We start from the raw sequence: 23,005 nt of genomic DNA on the forward strand, positions 1-23,005 counted from the left end.
TTCGGGCTCAGGGTTGAAGCTGAAGCATTATTTTTACTAGTTTTATGATGAAAGCCGCCCTGAGCCCGGCTTCAGCTGGGATCGAGCAGGATATAAATCTAAAAATAAATAAATAAATAGTTTACACAAACTGGAAAATATCTCTTGGCTACTGTCACCCAATTGTGTTATTGTATGATATTAGTTGCTTAATTCCTTACACCTTTAATGCATATTTGAAAGGGTTTGTCCCAAGACATACCAGGGGAGAAATAAACATTGATGGCATTTAATCAGTCTGTCTCTCAGTGAAGCCTGGCATTGGCAAACAGCCGCTGTGTTCTTTTCATTTATGCACAAACCAGACAACAAATGTGCTCAAATCAAATAATCACACTTAGCTGGACTCTCCGCTGCCTTAAGTCTCTAGTCCAATTATGGCAACCTATGATTAAACTGCCTGTCATCAAAAACGTCAAACTTCATCTGCCTGAGGTCTTGGAGAGCAGCTGATCAGGCAGAGTAATGGAGCCATTTATATCCCAGATCTGAAGCATTAGCTACAACGCACAAATGAGTGTTGTAAAGTGAGGCTGCCAGATGTTAAGTTAGTGGCCTCATTTGCATCTGCTGCTTGGTATGTTTTAAAAGACTACCGTATATGTCTGTATTTGCCTGCCCAGAATAACTCAAAAGCCACCCTCCGCTGAACTGAATCTCATTCAAGCCCCTGTTTGCTTTACACCAATGAATGTTTATCTTGACAATGGGAAAGGAGAGTGGTTTACTCAAGAATCCTTGAAAAGTTATTTGTGCAAAACTGTTTTGCAAGTGAGCTTTTGCATTTTCCACGTCTGTAGCATGAACATAAAATCTACTGCCTTTCCTGTTCGCTATTGTTGACTGAGATATTAGAGGCCATGGCTATATGGGCTTCTTCCCCATTAGGAAACTTGCTAGACACCCATAGAGGTCACTGTTAGGGTTGCCAAGTCCCTCTTCTCCACTGGTGGGAGGTTTTTGGGGCAGAGTCTGAGGAGGGCAGGGTTTGGGGAGGGGAAGGACTTCAATGCCATAGAGTCTGATGGCCAAAGCGGCCATTGTCTCCATGTGAACTGGTCTCTATCAGCTGGAGATCAGTTGTAATAGCAGGAGATCTCCAGCTAGTACCTGGTGGTTGGCAAGCCACTGTATATTAAAGAAGAAAATTGAAGCTGCTTGTCTATAACTGTTGTTTTTCCAGAGACCACTGTACGAAGTCATGCTTCTTCCCCTCTTTCTTTCCTTTGGCACCCTGGCACTCCTCTTGGCCTGAAAAGTTAGGCACATGAACACATGAAGCTGCCTTATACTGAATCAGACCCTTGATCCATCCAAATCAGTATTGTCTAGTCAGACTGGCAGCAGCTCTCCAGGGTCTCAGGCAGTGGTCTTTCACATCACCTACTTGCCTAGCCCCTTTAAGTGGAGATGCCAAAGATTGAACCTGGGACCTTCTGCATGCCAAGCAGATGCTCTACCACTGAGCCACAGCCCCTCCCTAAGGCCTCCTCCCTCACATGTAGCTTCATACATACTCAGCCTAGTGGCAGGTAAGGGACTGCTCCGCAGCGTTAGAAGGATTTTCCCTCCAGCAGGCCAACCCTAAGGGCCTCCTATATGCAGAGCTCTTGTTAGGGATGCCTCCTGAAAATGACAGTTAAAGATCCATAACATTGTATGTTCAGAAGCAGGAGGGGAATAGTTTCCCCAGACTAATTAACCCAAAGTAGCAGTATGTGATCTGTGTATGTGGCGTATGTGTCCCTTGATTCCTACACTCTCCTCTGTACCAGCTTTAAGCTATTCTGTGTCTCCCTCTACTTCTCCTCCTTGTCTGTCTCCTGCTGTCTGTTTCTCTCTCCTCCCTCTGTGAGGCTGTTTTCTCTTTACATCTCTCTTTTCCCCTGTATTAAATCATCCGGAAATAATACATTCCCTTAGCGCTTCAGGGCTGAAGCTCTTGCCTGCCACACTTCGCCATGGCAACCTGCAGGGAGGGTTAATCGATTTGGGGAAAGGGCGTGTTTCCTTCATGCTGACAGGGAGGGCTGATTGGCACATGCTATCCCTTAACATGCTTGCGAAAGACAAACAGACAGCAAATGTGGCTCTCAGAATATGGAACTGCTGTCACCATTCATTCATTCCCCCCTCCCCGCCCCACCTTTCCCCAATGCTTACATAGCATTCCTGTAGGGATGAAGAGGACAGAATCCAGTGCATATCAATGCAAGGTTCACCTCCCACCCCCCTTTCTGTCCAGAACCTTTGCAATTTTCAGCACTAATGGGCTCAGTGGCTTAAATCTTTCTCAAGCTGAAGGAGTTACGAAATGAAGCAAAAACAGTTTGGTCATTATTTAGTTCTGCCCTTGTTTACATCTGTGCAATGCATGGAAAACAGGACAATTTAAAGTATATCGAAATTCCAGGAGGGAATGGGGATGCCGCACACAAACAGATGGTCACATGAGGACTGTATGCATGTGCAATTCCTATTATCTGTAAACTCTTAGAAATCTTTATTGGCATTTGCTTCCAAGCATGTGAAATTCATGCATGCACAGTTGTCGTACATGACAGTCTTCACTTAGATTGCAACTGAATCTACATGCTTTCTGTGTAGCAATTAGTTTGCAGTCAAGCATACATGAATGTTTGAAATATGATGTGGAAGTTTAGTAACATTTGAAATGTCCCTTTAAATCACTGGTTCCCAACCAGGGGTCCGTGGACCCCCAGGGGTCCGCGAGAACTAAATTAAGGTCCGCGAAACAAAGTTATAAACCCATAATAAATTAATATTTTCAATTAAAAGTTCTCTATTTTAAAAAATATATATTCAAATATTATTCTAAGTTTAATGTTTAACTAACAGTTATGATTAAAGTTTATTTTCAAATTCTCTGAATTTTTATTTTGAACCTTAGGGTCCCTGCACAGAACAAAAAAGTCCTAGTGGTCCCTGGTCAAAAAAAGGTTGGGAACCACTGCTTTAAATGGTGGGAATGGGGCAGAGCATGAGTGTTTCACTTCTTTTTCTTACATGCACGCAAAGTAACTATACAGTTAGGCTTTTTTTTTTTAAAGGAAGCATTAAGCACATTTCAGCCACCCATTTGAAAACTTCTCAAAGAAATCCAGTTGCTCACAACTGGGACCGCAGTTATTTTGGAAGGCCTTGTTGTGTCAAAGTATGAGAAATACAAGGGGGGAAATCCCTTGCTGCTTTTGAAAACCCGCACCTCTTTCAAAGCCAGTCACTGAGATTCCAGCTTTTATTGAGGCCACAAGAGAGGTTCAAGCCTTGAGGGTTATGCTGCCTTTTATCTGCCTGATGCAGGCATTTGTGAGCTCTTTGTAGTGGGGCTGCTTCTTTTGTTGGCTGTATTGTAGCATGCTGTGAGGAAGTTACCGTACAACAGGCCACACGTTATGGTGCAGTGTCTCCTCTATTGGCGGAGAACCTTAATTAGTGGACAAGACTAATGAATCTGAATACTGTGTTCCAAATGCCAGATGTTCCCATCAAAGGTGAATACTTGTTCCATTCTCAGCCAGCAGCATAATTAGCATTGTAGTGGTAAACATTTAATGGTTGAGATTTATATTGAGGATTCGTCACATGAATCCATTGTTCTTTGACACACAGTAAAAATGTGGAATTCGAGGAGAGTTTTATGGATACCATGGACCACCAAAAAGACAAATCTGTGGTTCTAGATCAAATCAAGCCTGAACTCTCCCTAGAAGCTAAAATAGCTAAACTAAGGTTGTCGTATTTTGGTCACATTATGAGAAGACAAGACAATCTTGCTAGGAAAAGTTGAAGGCAGCAGGAAAAGGGGAAGACCCAACATTACATGTATTGGCTCTATGAAGGAAGCCACGGCCCTTAGTTTGCAAGACCTGAGCAAGGCTGTTAACAATAGGATGTTTTGGAGGTCATTCATTCCTGTGTGTATGTTAAGTGCTGTGTCAAGTCGCTTCTGACTCATGGCAACCCTATGAATCAATGTCCTCCAGATTGTCCTATCATTAACAGCCTTACTCAGGTCTTAGGGTCACAATAAGTTGGGAGTGACTTGATGGCACTTAACACATTCAGAGAGAGAAATAGCACTTTGTAACTAACCTGCATTTTAATTTGCATAAGCCCACTTCTGCTTTCAGGAGCAAGTTTTCTCAGTTTCTCAGCAGCACATAATATCCTATATCTTTTGACCTCTAATTCCAGAGTTTATTTATAGTTTTATGGAAAACCATGTCAGTAGTCCTCTTAGAAGATGGTTTCCTTCAAGGCCTTTTTCAGCATGGAGCATTTGTCCACATAATTTTTCCAGCTTTTTTTTTTAAATACTGTATTCTCTAGGAAGATGCATCCTTCTCATCTTAACCATAATGGGTTGCATCCAACCAACCACCTGCACTCTGAGCTAAACCAAGTACAAAATTTCTGCTTCCATTAGACCTCTTGCACATGCAGAAAGGAAATAAAAAGATCTTGCAGTTTGCACAGTCAAACTTATTGTATCCTTTCTTGTGTAAGTGGAACTGTGCTAAGTCCGTCTATGTTTCTACTTGTACATAGCTGGATCCAAGTCAGTGTGCGTAGATTTTCCCTGGATTCACCTTCCTCTGGCAGTTTTTTAACACCACAACTACCACCCCTGGAAAGATGATGCCTGTATGGACAATACAACTCAGTTGCTGTGGAGAGAGCTCAGCACAGAGGAACTCTGATCTCCCTGATGAAACTTATATAGCAAAACGTTTGGTGGCTTTACAAGTCTATAAAGCTGTCACCTGTTACCTGCCTTCTTTTTTCCTGTTTTGGTTTCCTAGCCTGTATGAAAAGCCATGCAATTTAGCAAGCTGCAATGGGGAAGAGAAGCCACTGTTCTTCTCCCTTTTCTGCTTGTGGAATTTCACTCGCAGAAAATCTGCTTCCAAGAGTGTCTTCTGCTGGTGATTGCTTGGATATAGCCCTTTTGTGTTCTCTTTTCTGAATTCCCATCCTTTAAGGCCTTAGCAAAACCTAACTGGGCAACAGAAGTTGAATCTATGCTTTGTTTTCTAGGCCAGCTTCGTTACTTCTGTTGTGTTGTTGTTATTTGCATTGTCACTGAGTCTTAACCAGCTTAGGGCTATCTTTGACACTCAAAATGTCTAACGCTGGTGGTTCACAAGGCATTATCAAATGTTTGGGGTGCAGAATGCTTTAAAAGTCTGTTGTTCTTGAGAATGGAATCTCAAGCAAGATCAGGCTTCAGTACTGTTCATTACTCAGGACATTCCTCAGCTGCCTGCCTGATCGATATTGGTAGTGCACTACAGATACACAACTAACAGTGATCATGGCAGGTATGACATTTGTCTTTAGCCAGGCCTTCAGTGGACTGTGCTTTACAAGCACAACACTGATCTCACCTCAACAAATATGGGATTCTTCAGTGTCTGTTACAGAGTCTCCTTCCCCTGTTTATTCCAAATATATAGGCTACAAGCTGTGTTAGGAAACAGGATTATTCTCCAGGTAGTCCTCTAGTGTGCTAAAGAGGTTGCCACTTACAATATGTTTGCCTGTGGCCACTCTTCCCGCCCCCCCCCCCCAACTCACGGCTGCAGTGTTTGGGCTTATTCAGACTTCTTTTCCATACTTGTGTGATGCTTTCAGTAATTCTGCCCTGAGGCTCTGATAATGTATCTCTTGCTAGAACCTCTCAGTTAGGAGCAAGGGTGCTCTTCAAGCCTTCAATGACGCTCTGAAGGGTAATCAATAGCCACGGATCCTCTTACAGATCACTTTGTGATGCTCAAAATAAATACTTAATTCAAAAGAATGTCTGACATAAGCTGTGTGTGTGTGTGTTAAATGTTCTGTTTACACATATCATGAATGAAAAATAAATTCTGTATATAAATATATAACGAATGAAGCATTTTTAAAAAGTACTGTGTATGATATTTACAACATGTCCATTTTTTTATTATTCAAATAACCATGAAATGATAAATACGGCACAGTGTGCATGGCACTGCATGGCCTTGCTGAGGTACAAGAAAATAGGAGCCACAGTGAATCAGCAGTGAGATTCATAATAATAAGAACCAATTATCGGTGAATAGAAAGAAGTAGCAATTTCCTTTATTACCTCGCCCAATTCTCTCTCAGATACTGTGTGTTTTTTTATATATATATATACCATGCTTCTACTAGCTGGTCTTCATGGCAAATTACAAAATATACAATGCTGATAAACAATAAAACAATAACTCAGTTATTTAAACAGCAGAAAACAACATCAAATTTAAAAATAGCGGGAACTCAGACCAGAAAGTGTCTGCTCCTAAGAACACAAAACCTGGTTTTTGTCAATGCCTGCTTTCAAAGTGACTGGCATACATTGTTAGCAAATCCATGCCTAAAGCTAGGGATGACCAGCTTCTTTATCTATGTTATTTTAAATACTAATCCAGGGGGCTGGAACTATCCAGTATTCTCACAGACGGCCAAGAATTGACCAGCAGCAAGGATTACTCAGGTGCTCAGTGGTTGTAGTTGGGGTGGGGGAGTAAGGAATGAATGTGCTTCCTAAGAAATCTCAAGAGTTAGATTGGCATGGGTTCTTTGGTTTCCCAAAATATGTACAAGATAGCTGTGTGATATCATTAATGGGAAAGTACACCTGGCGGCTCATTGCTTCTTTCCCTTGAAAGTGAAAAAGGTGAACACGTTATTGACATTTGACAAGACCAGTGTGGACACAGTGTTAAATCACATGCTACCAGTGAGAAAATCCTGGCGAATAAGGGATTGCACAGATTCACTTGGTCCAAAACACTTCACATGTTCAGACAAAGATGGTTTTCTTTAATTCTTAGGAGATTGTTAAAGATTACTGCGCTTGAATAAAAATAACACCATAGTTAATATACTGAGTACAGGAGCTTGGATCCAGTGATGCATTTGTGCAAGATCTTGTTCAACACCTAGACTTTTCCTCCATGTATATTATAGTGTCCATATATCGGTTGCAAAAGGTTTTGGGTGAACAAAAACACAAGTGCAGATACAATAAATTTGACTTAGTGCGAACCGCTACTGCAGTCTTTTTCTTGCATTTCTATTTGTGTGAAAGCTCTAGCATAAGCAAAAATTTTGCTCTGGATCCAACCCTATAAATCCTATTTCCTTTACATATGAATACCTACTTCTTTTTATCTTTTTCATTCCATTCAGGAATACCTGGATGTTCTAGGAAGACCCATGGTCCTGGCAGGAAACAGGGCAAAACAGGTTCAATGGACCAATGTCTATCAAGATGCTTTGGTAAGAAAAATAGCTTAGTATTTATTTGCTTGTTTATTTAATCTGTTTATATCCAAAAGTCTCAAAATATCAGTAAAATCCAGTGAAACTAAACAAAATTCAATGGAATCCAGTTCAGTAAAACAACAGATTAAAATTTGGATTAGATACTGCAACAAAAACCAGCACCAATAATAAATAGTTAATAATTATAAGACAATTGTCTTCAACACTAAGGCGGCAATCGTGGGGGGGGGGCGAATCTCCTTAGGAGCCAGTCCCCCCACCGGTGTTGGTGCCACTTTATCATAGGATAAAATAGCACCCACGCCGACGCAGGGGCAAACACGCAGGTGTCCAGGAGCCACAGAGCTCCGCCAGCCCTCACTGCCAGCGCAGCCACTCTGGAAACTAAATCCGGAAGAGAACAGCTGAGCTGGCATGGGGGAGGCATTCCTGGGCATTCCTGAGGACGGAGCTGCCTTTGGGCAGCTTTCTCACCCCATTCATCCCACGAATGCCCCCTTGAGCGGCGGCATGGTTGCACCACCTTTTTTGGTCATGCAGCCTCGCTGCTTTCAATGGGGCATGTTCCCCTCCCCCCCTTTTTTTAAATTTCTAAAACCCCTTTTTTTCTCTTTGTGGCATCTGGGATGCTTCTGAGCAGCTCTGCTGCTCCCAGCCACTGCAGATCTATTCCCCCCCCTTAGGAATGTGCTTTAATAACAAAAAAGACAACAAATGGGGAGACACATATGACAACAAGCATAACTAAACTAAGCAAAACACCAGCAGTCCACCAAAAGCTTGGGCAAGCAAACAAGTTTTAATCTGATGCTGAACATACAACAGATTTGGCACTAGGCAGTCCATTACATACAAGACATTCCACAAATAAGATGTCCTAGAGTGTCTGATTTTAGTTGCCACTTTTCTCTGAAGGCAGAAGCCCCAAGGAGCTGCCCACCTCTGATAAAGGTTATAACTGTTGGGCTGGGTCAGATAGGAGTATGCCCTTGTCCCAGACTGTGAGGATTTAAAGATATGAACCAACACTTTACATTGAGCTCAGAAATAGATTGTTATCCAGTGAAGTTCTTTCCACACTGGCAAAATACATCCCCAGTAATTAGTACCTGCTAGTAGCCTTGCTGCAACGTTTTGAACTAACTGAAGTTTTCAAGCTGTCCTCAAAGGCATGGAGTTCAGTGTAGCTAAATCATTGTTTCCAAAGAAAGGCCACAGCTGGTGTACCAGCTGAAGCTGGTTGAAAATGCTGTGGGTGAGACTGAAAAATTCATTTGCACAGATTTTGCAGCACCCCCATGCAGTGAACTTGCTCCTTTGGAGAGTGTGCAATCCTATCTGTAGTAGAATGAACCCCAGTTCCTCAACTGACATGATTATTGATCCACAGCACCTCAAATTATGGCCCTCATTTAGCCTATTACTATAACCAAACACCAGTGGCGTAGCGTGGGTTGTCAGCACCCGGGGCAAGGCAAGTAATTTGCGCCCCCTAACCCGTGGATTTTAGCACTCGAGTCTCTTCCACTAGATTAGTTAAAGAAACCCTTACCCCCTAAGCACATGTATTGTTTGTGCTGATGTAATTAAAGTAAAATGACTGAACCTGGGGCCTTCGGTATACCAAGCAGCTGTGGGACTTGCAAATACCTCTGTACTTAATAATTTGTGTTTAAGAGGTGTTTGGAAGATGCAATACAAACCTTATGCCTGCTTGTCTTTGGGCCATACTCCTCCTGTGTTGTTTAGGTGGAAAGCAGCCACTGGCTTCCTTTTGGGACTTCATGTACCCCCCCCCCCATTCATTTTCATATGCCCAAAACATATATTTACTGTTTACTGATATGATGCTTGCTATACACCTCTGTGCACATCCTGGCCACAGGAGGCAAAGATGTATAGTAAATTGGCCCATGCTGCAAAACTAAATTAACTGTATACAATTCAAATTCACCAATTAGTAATAAGTGGAAGATGAGTTTGAAAAAGAAAAGTCCAGGAGGCAATTCTCACTAAGCATCAAATTCTAATCCACAAGTGGTTTCTCTAACAATGTGTGTGTGTGTGTGTAAAGTGCCGTCAAGTCGCAGCCGACTTATGGCAACCCAGAGGCCACTTACCGGCATCATCTTCGCCCCGAACCGCATTGAGGCGGGTGGCGCCGGCTCCCACCACCCGGGACCGAGGCGGAGACCAACGGCCGAGGCCTGGAGGAGTGCGGCGGCCTCGCGTGCCCAGGAACCTGTTGCAGGCGGCGCTCCCGGGCCGGTGGGACGGCCCTCGCGGGACCGGCGCCTCTCTCAGGGCCCAGCGCCGCCCCGCGCCCTTCAGCTTTGTCTCGCCTTCGCCCCCCACCCCTCCTTCCCCGCCGCCTCTGCTCGCCACAAACAAGACGGCCGCCGCCCTCCAGCCTCCTCTGAAACTCCCCCCCCCCTTCCGCTGGCCCGGCAGGGAGGAGCTGCTGAGTCCCACCCCCAAGGTGGGCTGGGCCGGGTGAGGCCGACGCTGTGGGCTCCGCCGTGCGGCCCTGCCTCAGCGGCGAGGGGGAGGGAGATTAATGCCTGAGGCGGCCCTGCCGTGAGTTGGGGAGCGGGGCCGCGGCTTTCCCGCCCCCTGGAGGCCTGCTGAGAGTTTGAAAATGTTATACAAAAAACACCGCTTTGAAAGGGTTTTTTGGATACCGCGGCTTATGAATGGTTGGAAGACGTCTTCACTGCAGTGAGAGAGAGTGAGTGAGTGAGCCAGGCAGGGGCAGAGAGCTGCGAGTGCGCCCCCCCAGATGTTGCGCCCGGTGCGGCCGGCCCCCCCTGCACCCCCCACGCTACGCCACTGCCAAACACATATTTACAGTGTTCATTGTCTCGTTTGCCTCTGCTGAAAATGAGGAGTGTTGTGTCATCAGTGTACTTCAAATTGTCAGATGACTTCCCCTGGTGGTTTCATATAGATATTCTGAAGTATGGAAAGAAAGATGGAATCTGGTAGGACCAGATAGCATAAATATCACAAAATTGAGTAATAGTCCTTGGTGGGTGCAGACTGGGCCGAAGAGGAGCAGTAAGCAGCAATATAAGAAGGAGGAGCGAGTGGCAAGGGAAGGGAAGAAACGTTACATGAACTATCTTTGTGCAATCTGTAAACATAAGGGGCTGGGGGGACCTCACTGCAGCTCTCTTGCCTGAGGTCCACAAGAACCTGGTGACCTGATCCAGAGAGTCATGTGCAAGGTTATGATCCAGACATGTTTCCTCAATCAATATATGGGCTTCCATATAAGCAACCGAACGTTGTAAAACAAACATAGGAACCATTCGCTGTGTGAAATACCTTGCATGTGTGGAACAGATTGCCTTAATGCAGCTTAGTTTTCCTAATGCTAGGTTCATGACCGCCCTGACCTGGATAGCCCAGGCTAGCCTGATCTCGTCAGATCTCAGAAGCTAAGCAGGGTCAGCCCTGGTTGGTATTTGGATGGGAGACCACCAAAGAATACCAGGGTTGCTGTGCAGAGGAAGGCACTGGCAAACCACCTCTGTTAGTCTCTTGCCAGGAAACCCCCAAAAGGGGTCGCCATAAGTCGGCTGCGATTTGAAGGCACTTTACGCACACAGGTTCATGACCATGCTGCGTTGGCAAAGCAAATAGCTGCTTTGAGTGCAGCGACTTCTTTCCATGCGCAGAGCAGGCTCTCTAGATCGCATCTTGAATCAGCAGGATGTCAACAGCCTATCAGAAACAGGCAGCTCTGTCTCCCAAGACTGCCATTCAACCCCAGTCCTTCACTAGTGAGCTCCCCAAATTCATCTCTTCTCCAGATTCCTTCAGGAAGCAAGCTCTGCCGTCTCAGTTCTGCAGTGGCGTACATGAATGATGCTGTTGCACCACCTGAAGCAGCAGCGCTCCATCTGATTATATGTTCTCTGCTGTCATTTCCTTTTGATAGGGTCTGGGCTTGGTGGTGACAGGCACTCTGCCAGTGTTCAACCTCACTGAAGGCGGTGGTGACAGGAAGGTATGTTTTCAACTTACAACGTATTCGCTGTATTCAAACCAGAGATCCACAATTATTAATGAAGTTGGCCAGCTGTGAAGAGATGATGTGTTTGTGGGCGTGTGTGAAAGAAAGTGTGGGTAGGGTGTATATAGGGGTTTATTTTATTAATAAGGCTGCCTGTACAGCTATAAACAGAAAAGGTTATTTTTTGCATGTTATAAAATCAGTGATTAATTTACCTAATTTGGGTTTATGCAAAATTTGTAAACATGAGGCAAGACAGCAAATTGATAGAGGATTTTTATGAAGAAAACAGCCACTAAGACTAGCAACCAATCACCATTTTGTCTTACATTTACTGGTTTTCTGTATCGCAAAATTAGGACCAAGGGCAGCATGCCCACCCAATCTAGCATTTCTTTTGTGATGTGTAAAGGAACCTAAAGTCAGAAGAACAAATAAAAAATGAACCAATACTGGAAGAGACCATATGTACATAATCCACACTCTGGCAAGACAATTTTACCCAGTTAGGTATGTCAAATGCCAACATTTGGGGGATGAGTAGACCATCTCTCCTTAAAAGGATCCCCAAATCACTGGTTTGGGCTCAGTCATATCACTTGTTAAAGCTAAGCAGGGATGGACCTAATCAGTGTCTCGATATGAGAACAGAGAGAGCAATTAGTTTTATAAAGGAAGAGCAGGAAATAATAAAAATAACAAGGGCAATTTTTACATCACACACTCTTGGAGGGAATTTTTCACACTTCATAATGACAGCTGAGTTTCAAGACAAGCACATGCCACTAAATAGATCACAAATGCCTCCCTTCCCCCCCAGCAGAATCCCAGCATGTGTCCACAGTCTGTCTCATCCACCTTATGCTCCCGCTTTTGTGTTTGTTTAGATTTATTGACAGTAATAGATCTGCCATGGCATTCTATGTCAGTTTTTAAGCAGGCAATGATCTGTTTCCCAACTAGGTAAGCCACAAGGCCAAAGACCAAGCCATTTATTCTCAGGGGAGCCTAGTTATTGCCTCATAAAGCAGCATGGCAGCTCCATTGCAACAATTATCCCATGCTGTGCACAGTAACAGTAATGGTGGCTTGTTGCAGGTGCAGGCACTGGCGTCTCCTTAAGGAAGGATATATGTCTCTCAAAGAAGCACCCTTGTTAGGACAGGAGAGGCTGCTTGTGAAGGGCTGATGTCATATAATTGGAAAGGCCTTTGTTCTCCCCCTACCTCAAGGCTCCTGAGGTCACTTGATTCTGAGCTATCTTGCAGGGAACCATATCACTAGACATACAGGCTTTTTGAAGAGCCTTTCCAGGACTTAGGGACTGAGAGTCCCTCCAACCCCAAGGGTAGGGTTACCAACCTCCAGGTGGTGGCTGGAGATCTTCTGCTATTACAACTGATCTCCAGCCGATAGAGATCAGTTCCCCTGGAAAAAATGGCTGCTTTGGCAATTGGACTCTGCCCTCCTCAGGCTCCGCCCCAAAAATCTCCAGGTATTTCCCAACCTGGAGCTGGCAACCCTACCCAAGAGTGGTTTATGACCCCTTTTGTACTGGGCCTACATACTGAGAGCCAGTATAGCAACAAATATTGGTTTCATTCTGCAGGGCAGGAAATTAGCAACCAGACCATGGGTTTCCTTAACTCTGTAAAGGGATATTTGAGTGTTGAGGTAACCTCAGTTTAGGGCTCATATCATCCATCATAGTGCACAAGCATACTGGGGGGCGGGGGCGGGGAGCCTGAGCTCGTAGCAGTCCTTTTATTCTCTGTTTACCTAATCTCAGTTAGAGGGGAAACTATGATACAAGGAAAACATATACATTCATTTTTTGATGTGATAAAGTCAGCATGTTTTTTGTTTTTTGTTTTTGCTGACTTATGACCACATGGGGTTTTCAAGGCAAGAGACATTCAGAGGTTGTTTGCCTGCCTCTGTGGTGTGATCCTGGTATTCCTTGGTGGTCTCCCATCCTGTTACTAATCAGAACCAACCCTGCTTAGCTTCCTAGATCTGACAAGATCAGGCTAGCCTGGGCTATCTAGGTCAGGGCAATCCATGGTCAGCATGCCACATATGTTGATTTAACCCTGTGAGTGCTTGTTCATATGCTCATATAGTGTTTTATCATGTCATGGCCGATCTCCCAAATTAATTTGGAAAGACTGCAGAATCCAAGTGTGCTTTGCAGGGTTAACAGCATTTTGTGAAAATTGAAAGAAAATCGTGATTATTTTGCTAAAGAAAACAGGGTGCAATGAATAGCTGTACCATGAGGACAAGGGTGTATGAGTGATACTTTGCCCTGAGTTCATATAATGTTCCTTGGGGGGGGGGGGAGAAGAGAAGATAGTACATATGTTTGTAAGTGTAGATGGATAGGTACTACATAGGTGTCCTTATATTGCCCTCTTGAACTTGGGGTCCTTCTTTTCTGCTTTATCACGGGGAAAATGCTTGTTATACTTTTTCTGTATGGTCATTTCCATCCTTTTGTCCAGATGAAGGACAGAAAACATAACATTGCCTTTTGTTGTTTATGTGTTTCCAGAACCAGCTCATCTTAGGTGTTGTCGGTATTGATGTGGCTCTGGATGATATCAAGAAGCTGACACCGCAGTATAATGTGCGTAAGAAATAGATGACTTTATACTGATTGGGATCTGTACAGCCTCCAGATTTCTGAAAAACCAGTCAAAATAAAAAAGCAGGCAGGAAGGAGGTCTTCACTGAGAATTAGATTGATGAGTGCATAGAATTTCCTATTTTTTATGTCCACTCCTCACAAATAATCATGCATTTGTTAACAGCTGTTATAATAGTATTTGCATGATATTGGAAATCAGACTCAAGTCCTACAGTTGACGAGTGGATTCTGAAATGTAAGGAAATCTTCCTCCTAACCAAATTGACAAATTTAAAGAGAGGATATGATGTGCCACAATTTCAAAGAATTTGGGAAGTATTTCTTGTACAAATATAATGTTTATGCTTATGTATAAATTATAGTGTAATAAATTTTGTGCTGCAAAAAAAGGATGGGAAACTATCAATTTTATTTTTATTTTGAAGGGAAAAAAGAATGGACTTAATTACTTTCTTTACCCCAGCACCAAATAATCTTCAGCTGCCTCCTATTAACATTCCTTGGGAGCAATCCTAAACAGGACTACTGAGAAGCAAGTCCCATTTTATTTGGAGGGGTTTACTCCCAGGAAAGTGTTCTTAGGATTGCATCCATAGCCTCATTAGTAGGAATGATATCAGAAATCCTTTTCTTCAGTTTAGAATATCTTAAACACTGGTTCTGTGCGTGTGCTAAGTATGAAAGGAGAAGGCATAAAGGTCTATGGAGACTGGGTTGGATCCAGCGTTTCTACTAACAGATTTTTGCTGAATCCATCCACCTATTGCAGATTCACCCCTTATGCTGTTCCTGGGGGGGTCAACTGTCTCCCAGGAGGAGTATCTGGGAAACCCGCTGGACTGAAGTATGATAGGGAGGTGAGAAAATCCCATTCTGCTGATGGAAATCCCTTCCACTAGATCCAATCCAATATCTGTAACATGGGAACTTGGATGCAACTTAACTCCTTCCTTTTGGGTTCTGATTTGCTTTTCTCTAGAAAGACTTTCTCTTTTTGTCTTTCCACCCAGTTAGGGGCTAATGGCTATGTATTCGCTATTGACCTGAATGGATATGTATTGCTACACCCAAATTTGCGACCTAAGGTAAGAAGCGTTTTTTCTCTTCCTTTGTTTTCACCCACCATCATTACAGTAAAGACTATAAGTTCTTTTAGACTTAGTATTTATCCACTACAGAATGAACTGTGGGATTGTCTGCTATCTGCCAGCACAACGCTTTACTCCATGTGTCTGTTAAGTGCGGTCAAGTCGCTTATGACTCATGGCGACCCTATGAATTAATGTCCTCCAAAACGATCTATCTTCAACAGCTTTGCTCAGGTCTCACAAATTGAGGGTCGTGGCTTCCTTTATAGATCTTGTTGGATCTTCCTCTTTTCATGCTGTCTTCAACTTTTCCTAGCATGCTTGTCTTTTCCAGTAACTCTTGTCTTCCCATAATGTGGCCAAAGTACGATAGCCTCAGTTTAGTCATTTTAGCTTCTAGGGTCAGTTGAGGCTTGATTTGATCTATAACCCAGTGGTTTGTTTGTTTTGGCGGTCCAGGGTATCAACACCACATTTCAAAGGAATCTACTTCCTTTCTATCAGCTTTCTTCATAGTCCAGCTTTCACACCCATACATAGTAATAGGGAATAAGATGGCAGGAATTAACCTGATCTTGGTTGCCAGTGGCACATCCTTACACTTAAAAATCTTTTCTAGCTCCTTCAGGCTGCCCTTCCCAGTCTCAATCTCCTTCTGATTTCTTGGCTGCAGTCTCCCTTTTGGTTGATGGTGGAGCCAAGGAATAGAAAGTCTTGAACAATTTCAATTTCTGAAGGTCCCAGTCTCAATCCCTGTCCTCTTAATTTCAATTATTTAAGTTGAAGGGGTTGGGAAAGGCTGGAAAGTTGCTGCTACTCAGAGCAGACATGAGCGAACCAGATCGATCAGTGATCTGACTCCATATAAGGCAGTTTCATACATTCCACAAGCCCACCCAGTTTATACTCTAAATTGTGACTAGATGCAAAGAAAGACAGGAGGTTCTGTACTTTCATCTGTAGAAGAGGAGTTTTTAGCAGTTGAACTTTTCTCACTTTGCAGGACAACTATTAAAAGTACAAAATACCCTGTCCTAGTTTGCACCCCCACTGCTCCATGTGAATGAATTTATGGTAAGAGTTCTGGCAGCACTTGGGGTCTGGGTTTTTCTGCTGGTACTCTGACTAGCAGTGCAGCCTGGAGCCCCTGTTGAAACAACTAATCCACCTCTTAAGATTCAAAACAAAGAATCAAAAGGCAAACTGACCAACCATTTTCAAAAACTGGGAGAGTAAGAGTTTGCCAACAAGTCAAGCATATCAAGATGTCAAATCAGCAACACATTTCTTTGTGACTGTACATCTCACACATTATTATGTATCCCGCTGTGTGTCAAGCACTCTGTACAGGATGCAAGAAAGTACTGAGAGCAGGAGGGAACCAGCTAGTCCTCAGTCCACCATGACGATCTGGTGGATTTCTTTAGTCCCAAATTGCCTAGAGCGAAGGAATGGCAGCAGATCTAAGAGTAGGTCAGCCAGTGACACCCCCTTGGCCCTTTGGTGTCACCTGACTTCCCAGGCCAAGATGATTGTTGGGTGTCATGTGACTGTTCCAGGTGGAATTGTAGTTCCCACCTCTGACTAACGGTCTCAGGGAAAACTACATGAGTTGTTTTTAATGAGTTTTAATTAGTTTCACAGATCCAACTCACTTTCCCCGCAGCCATGCACCAGTTGTGGGGAATGTTAACAGCCTGTAGTGGCCTGATTTGGCTTGGGATTGTGTCTTGGGGGTAAGAGGAGCTCCTGCCTTTCCCCTCCTGGTTTTCATGAGCTGAAATAGCCCAGGGTGGTTATTTGTCCTGTTTTGGAGCAGCACATGCATGGAATACTGCACATGTAGCTCCAAAGTGGGGTAAATAACTTCCCCCTAGGGCAGTTTTGGCTCAGGAAAACAGTGCAGGAGGGAAGGCAGAAGCCCTTCCTCCCCACCCCCCACCCCCGCCACAGTCCTGAGGCGAATCAGGCTCCACAGACTCTTAAAACAACATTTCCAACAGCTGGCGTGTGGCTGTGGGAAAAGCAAGTCAGGTCTGGCTTCTGTCTTGTGTAATTTGGTCGTCAGTGGCTCGCAGAGCAGACAGCCACTATGATCCATAAAGCACCCAGTCAGAGCTCCAGAACCCTCACAAAGTGCACCCATATTGTAGATGGTTACAGGCAGCTGATCACAAATATGACCTCTGTTGCTCATTCTCCATGTTTGTATTTGCATAACATACCATTTCCAACAGAGATGATAAATGGTGATAGAACTGGTAAGCAGAGTTGGTCTCAGGAATTGAATGGATCTCATTTCCAGCTAATTATTCATTGTTCCGGTGCTTGGAGCCATTTGCTGTGCTTACTGTAGAGCAGGAAATGGTGTTCTTGTCAGCCACTAAGCACTAATTGCCACATTTCAAGGGTATGATGTATGGACTTCCCCTTCACTCCTGGCTGGTGTAAACAAAACTAGCTAGACCCTCTTATGAAATATTATTTCCGTGGGATATTAAGCACACACAAAAAAGAAGAGTGAATAAGGAGCCTTACAATAATTTATCTCAGGGAAAGCTTAGTGTCCATCAGGGTGGGGCAAGGGAAATTGGCAAAGGAAATGGATACTAATCAGATAAATCAATCATTAAAAGGCCAGCTAAGAATTAGGCACTGAGAAATGGTACTGCTCATGGTGAAATATATTTCATTGACAGAAACCTCCAGCTCAGTACATTACTGGTATTAATAGGCAGGCAAAGTGACAGAGATGGACAAAAACAGCAACCATTTACTCACTCGTCTCAGTCCTGCTCTGATCAATAACAATTTAAATTTCTCAGCAAGCTGTAAAACCAAGAGGTGCCTCTCATATGATTGTGTGATGGTTTGTATATGCATTGGTTTGAAGCGTTACACAGCAACTTCTACTTTTTTGAAATCTGCCAAAAACCTTCTTGTTAAGCAAAACCTTCAGTATTCTGCTGTAATGCTGGAGGCAGTTGCTTTTATTGTGGCTGTTCTGTTTAGCTATTACCTATCTGTTCAGATTTTTTGTGTTTCCACCTGATTTTATTACTGTATTGCATTTTATTACTTGTTTTGTATTGCAGCCTGCTTTGAGACTCTACAGTTAGGCTAATCAGTTGGGATATAAATGTTAGCTTCGTTAATGAAGCAATATCCATTTGTCACTGTTTCACGTTTGCTGTGTTTTGGGGTCAGCAAATTCCTTTCCCAGTCATATTTCTGCTGCACGTAGTTATGTGATGAATGCCTAGACCACTCACTGCTGTTGTTTTTAGAAAGCCTTGAGCTGGGAGAAACTGCTTACAGTTGCACTGAACAATGGTTGATAATTGCCACCTTGCCGTTGCTTTTTCCTTTTAGATTATTAATTTCCAGGAACCTGTAACCTTGGACTTCCTTGATGCTGAACTAGAAGATGAGAACAAAGAAGAGGTAAGTGGTACAGTGGAGATGGAGTCTATTCTTTTTTATTAAATTAATTCATAGCATACGTGCACCAGCGAAGCAGTGTAAAGATGCCAATGGCATTGCAGTAAATTTTTGCTTACAGCTGCAGCTTAAGATTCCACCATGGTTTCCTCCATGCTGTCTTTAGCAGCAGTTTGGTAATCTGTCTACTTAGCTCCTATACTGCCATGACCATGTTTTACAGCAATGGTGCCAAGTGGCACATGCACATATAATTAGTTTCTGCACTTCTGGGTAGAAAATTGCATAGCCTCCGTGTGTCTGCGGCAGTCCCATGCATGCTTATTTTGTATGTTCATGACATGGTGAACCACTATCAAACAAGCTGCCTGTCACATGTACATACCGAGCGTAATATGCATACATGCAGTCATTGCATATGCCAGTGTACGTCATGGAAGGCACATGAAATTAATATATGCATAGGAAATTTATCATGTGTAAAGCAGCTCTTAGATGTCATTCCTTTGTCTCAGGGCTGCAATTCTGATTAATTTTCCCTAGAGGTTGCAGGTGGGATTCCTTCCTTTGGCTATAACACATGGTGGTATGTACTTGGGTTGGAATTCACGGAAGCAGCACAGGGAAGGAGGGAGGGAGATGATTGAGTAAGGAACATCTAAGGGTATAAATTCTGCTTTAGTTAGTGAAGCCAGTCCTCTAGACGTCCTAGCATACACTGACGATTACTGATTTTCCATTTTTTATTGCCCCACCTACAGTATTGACCCATTTTCCTTGAGAGGTACAGAGAAGGAGAGGTATATCCATGTGTTACCTGCAGTGTCCAACTATTTCTAGTATCTCTTTATATGTCTTTTTTAAAACTCCAGATTCGAAGAAGCATGATAGATGGACATGAGGGGCAGAGATACATCAAAACTCTTGTCAAGTCCCTGGATGAGGTAAAAAATTGCTTGAAAACTTGGGGACATTAAGCGTGTAAGAGGGATGAGTTATTCAGCCAGATTTTAGAAGCCCAGACTACAGTTACCCTGATTCATATTAGGAAAATGGTATGTTGTTTGTGAGTAAACATAAACCTATGAGGTTGCTTATATAGAAGGACAACCTGTGCAGCCCTTTTACAGTTTCTGTACCACCGTTCTTCTGCTATAAGTTGGAAGAATAGTTGAAATAGTGGGTGCACACACCACTTAATATATCACTACAAGTGAGGGACCCACAAGGCATTGCAGGGAGACATCTTAAGAATATAAGAACATAAGAAAGGCCCAGACAAAGGTCCATCAAGTCCAGCAGTCTGTTCACACAGTGGCCAACCAGGTGCCTCTAGGAAGCCCACAAACAAAACAACTGCAGCAACATTATCCTGCCTGTGTTCCAAAGCACCTAGTATAATAGGCATGCTCCTCTGATCCTGGAGAGAATCCATATTTACTAGTAGCCATTAATAGCCCCCTCCCCAATGAACATGTCCACTGCCCTCTTAAAACCTTCCAAGTTGGCAGCCATCACCACATCCTGGGGCAGGGAGTTCCACAATTTAACCTTGCGTTGTGTGAAGAAATACACCACCAGCGTGGTGGAGTTGCTAAGAGCAGTGGTTTAGAGCAGTGGAGTCTGATCTGGAGAACCAGGTTCGATTCCCCATTCCTCCACATGAGCGGCGGACGCTAATCTGGTGAACTGGATTTGTTTCCCCACTCCTACACATGAAGCCAGCTGGGTGAGTCACGCTCTCTCAGCCCCTCTTACCTCACAGGGTGTCTGTTGTGGGGAGGGGAAGGGAAGGTGATTGCAAACCTGTTTGATTCTCCCTTAAGTGGTAGAGAAAGTCGGCATATAAAAACCAACTCTTCTTCTTCTTCCTTTTATCTGTTTTGAATTTGTCACCCTTCAGCAGATGACTCCGCGTTCTCGTATTATGAGAGAGGGAGAAAAGCTTCTCCCTGTCCACTCTCTCTATTCCAGGCATAATTTTATAGACCTCTTATCATGGCTTCCCTTAACCACCTTCTTTCCAAGCTAAACAGCCGTAAGAGTTTTAACCGCTCCTCATAGGGCAGTTGCTCTAGACCCCTGATCATTTTGGTTGCTCTTGTAGGTTTGCTCAATAACAATCCTATGCAGAGTTACTCCAGTCTAAGCCCGTTGAAATCAATGGGTTTAGACTGGAGTAACTCTGCATAGGATCCCACTGTTAGTCTAGTATTGCCTTGTTTTACTGGCATTACTCTCCAGCCTTTCCCAGTCCTGCTACCTGAGATCTTTTTTTAAGCAGAGGTGTCTGGGACTGCCTTGTGGGTGCAGAGCTTGTGCTTTGCCCCAGAACTATGGCATTTACTCTGAATACAGGCATGACAATATTGGTTGTGTTTTGGAATGTATACATCAGGCTGTTCGAAAACTCACCATATCTCTTCACCATTGAACTTCCAGAGATACATAGATGAAGTGTACAGGACCTATACCTGGGCCCCTATCAAAAGCACAAACTACAGGTAAGGAACTACCAAGAAGGAGATAGGAGTTATGTCCTCGTCCTCTCGAACAGTTAGGGAATAAGGAAGTTGATTTTTGTGGCTGAGAATCGGGAGAGCTGTGATTGGTTCAGGCTCTGTGCATTGTGCAAATACAAGCCACCTCGCATTGGTGTTGCAAAGCCTCCTTGCAGTACAGTGTGACTTGCACAGGAATTAAGCTAAGCCCCACTAAAATTATGGCAGTGGTTTGTAGACTGAGCTTTAATTCTCCAATATATTGTTGCTAACCTGTAATGTGAAAATCTTCATTAGAATCTATCACTGTTATCCAGACTGAATAATATTAAGGTTTGTAATGATGGGGGGTGGGAAGGCGGCATGGTATAGCCTCATCTTGTCAGATCTCGGAAGCTAAGCAGGCTCGGTACTTGGAAGGGAGACCTCCAAGGAAGACTCTTCAGAGGAAGGCAGTGGCAAACCACCTCTGCTTCTCCTTTGCCTTGAAAGACCCTTGGCTGCAACATGATGGCACTTTACACAAACAATGTTGGGGGATGGAGATCATTTTACTTGTTTAAATATGTCCCATCCTTTAGGGGACACTTGCAGTGTTATCATAAACAGAGTTACATCTTTCTAAATCCTTTGACTTCAACAGACTTAGAAGAGTGTAACTATGTTTAGGATTGTATTTACATAGCTTTTTTATATATAATTTCTTGTACCAGCAGGAAAGATGGGGGAAAGCATTTTTTTTAAACTAAAGGTTTGACTTTCTTGATCTTGCTTTTCAGATTCTTCTAAAATTTCTGTCTTTGTGATTAAAAGCCAGGAGCTGTCAATAATACCCCTTGATAAGCTGATAACAGATCTTAAGCAGAGAGCTTTTTATAGGATTTATAAGGAGGCAGTGATGTAGTTTTGTGCATGATTTTGAAGTTCTCCCATGCATAAAGAAGTGCACTTTATTTTGCATCAATCTGTATAGGACTGGGGTTCAGTGGCATGTTGCCATTATACCATTTTGAAGGCCACTCATAATAAACTCTAGACTTGCATAGTATTCAATGTGCTTCTAATAGAGCTAATTCAGAAGCTAGTGGGACATCAAAGAGTATGTCAAAGAAAGAATTTTTCTGACACAACAAGTGAATGACAGGCAAGAGAAGAGTTGTGGTAGAATGAGAGGAAATATCCTTATCGCTGGAATGCTAGAAAACCACGCTCAGGCATATTTGTCCTTGAGAACCTGACCATTCCATATAATTATGAGCATACCCATGCCTTAAGATGCACAGAAATATGTTGTGAGAGGGCAGCATGCATGATACATGCATGATACATGATTCCAAGTTACAACTGTGTATTTTAAAACTTGGGTTTACATCTGTATATTCAAAAAGTAACACAGGGAGCTTGTCTTATTTAACATTTTGGGGCTCCTCCATCTAGCTGGCATTTGCGTGCTGCAGTTTATCAGTGTTGGCTGAGACTGCCATCTAGTTGCATAGCTGTTTATTGCAAATATATGTGTTCCCAGCCCAGGCATTTCCTAGTGCAGCATAACTCCCTGACCTAGCCTAGGCTGAAAAGTTTGTCCAGCAGTCTGCTCAAGGATCCTGATAAGCTCATGAGGATACATTAAAAGTCGTTGGTGTAATTTGGATTGCCCAGTGTCCGAAGGACAAATACACCTGAGCAAGTCCTTCTATAGGGCAGCCATTGGAGCAAGTTCTTCTGTAGGGCAGCCCATGAGGACTTATTATCCTAGATCAGGAATCCCCAACCTTTTTGAACCTGTGGGCACCTGTAGAATTCTGAAAAAGGGCAGTGGGTACAATCACAAAAATGGATGCTGCAGGAGGCAGAGCCAATCACAAAATATCAGGGATCAAGGTTATATGCAAGCGTAATAGAAACTCTTTAACGTTTCAGGCAGAAGCTCTGTTTAACAGGATGCCTT

The 23,005-nt window shown here is 43.4% G+C and overlaps 1 protein-coding gene across 1 annotated transcript in view; it reads left to right on the forward strand.

The window, feature by feature from the left end:
- CACNA2D2 (calcium voltage-gated channel auxiliary subunit alpha2delta 2) overlaps positions 1 to 23,005 on the forward strand; it is a 720,324-nt gene that overhangs the window by 655,913 nt on the left and 41,406 nt on the right. Inside the window, exons 15-21 of the mRNA XM_056867097.1 lie at positions 7,264 to 7,353; positions 11,303 to 11,371; positions 13,932 to 14,006; positions 15,038 to 15,112; positions 18,488 to 18,559; positions 19,429 to 19,500; positions 20,999 to 21,060. Coding sequence (XP_056723075.1) covers positions 7,264 to 7,353; positions 11,303 to 11,371; positions 13,932 to 14,006; positions 15,038 to 15,112; positions 18,488 to 18,559; positions 19,429 to 19,500; positions 20,999 to 21,060 — 515 coding nt within the window. The remainder of the gene's footprint in view (positions 1 to 7,263; positions 7,354 to 11,302; positions 11,372 to 13,931; positions 14,007 to 15,037; positions 15,113 to 18,487; positions 18,560 to 19,428; positions 19,501 to 20,998; positions 21,061 to 23,005) is intronic.

This window comes from Euleptes europaea, chromosome 1 (assembly GCF_029931775.1).
Source record: "Euleptes europaea isolate rEulEur1 chromosome 1, rEulEur1.hap1, whole genome shotgun sequence".
Classification (NCBI taxonomy): domain Eukaryota; kingdom Metazoa; phylum Chordata; class Lepidosauria; order Squamata; family Sphaerodactylidae; genus Euleptes; species Euleptes europaea.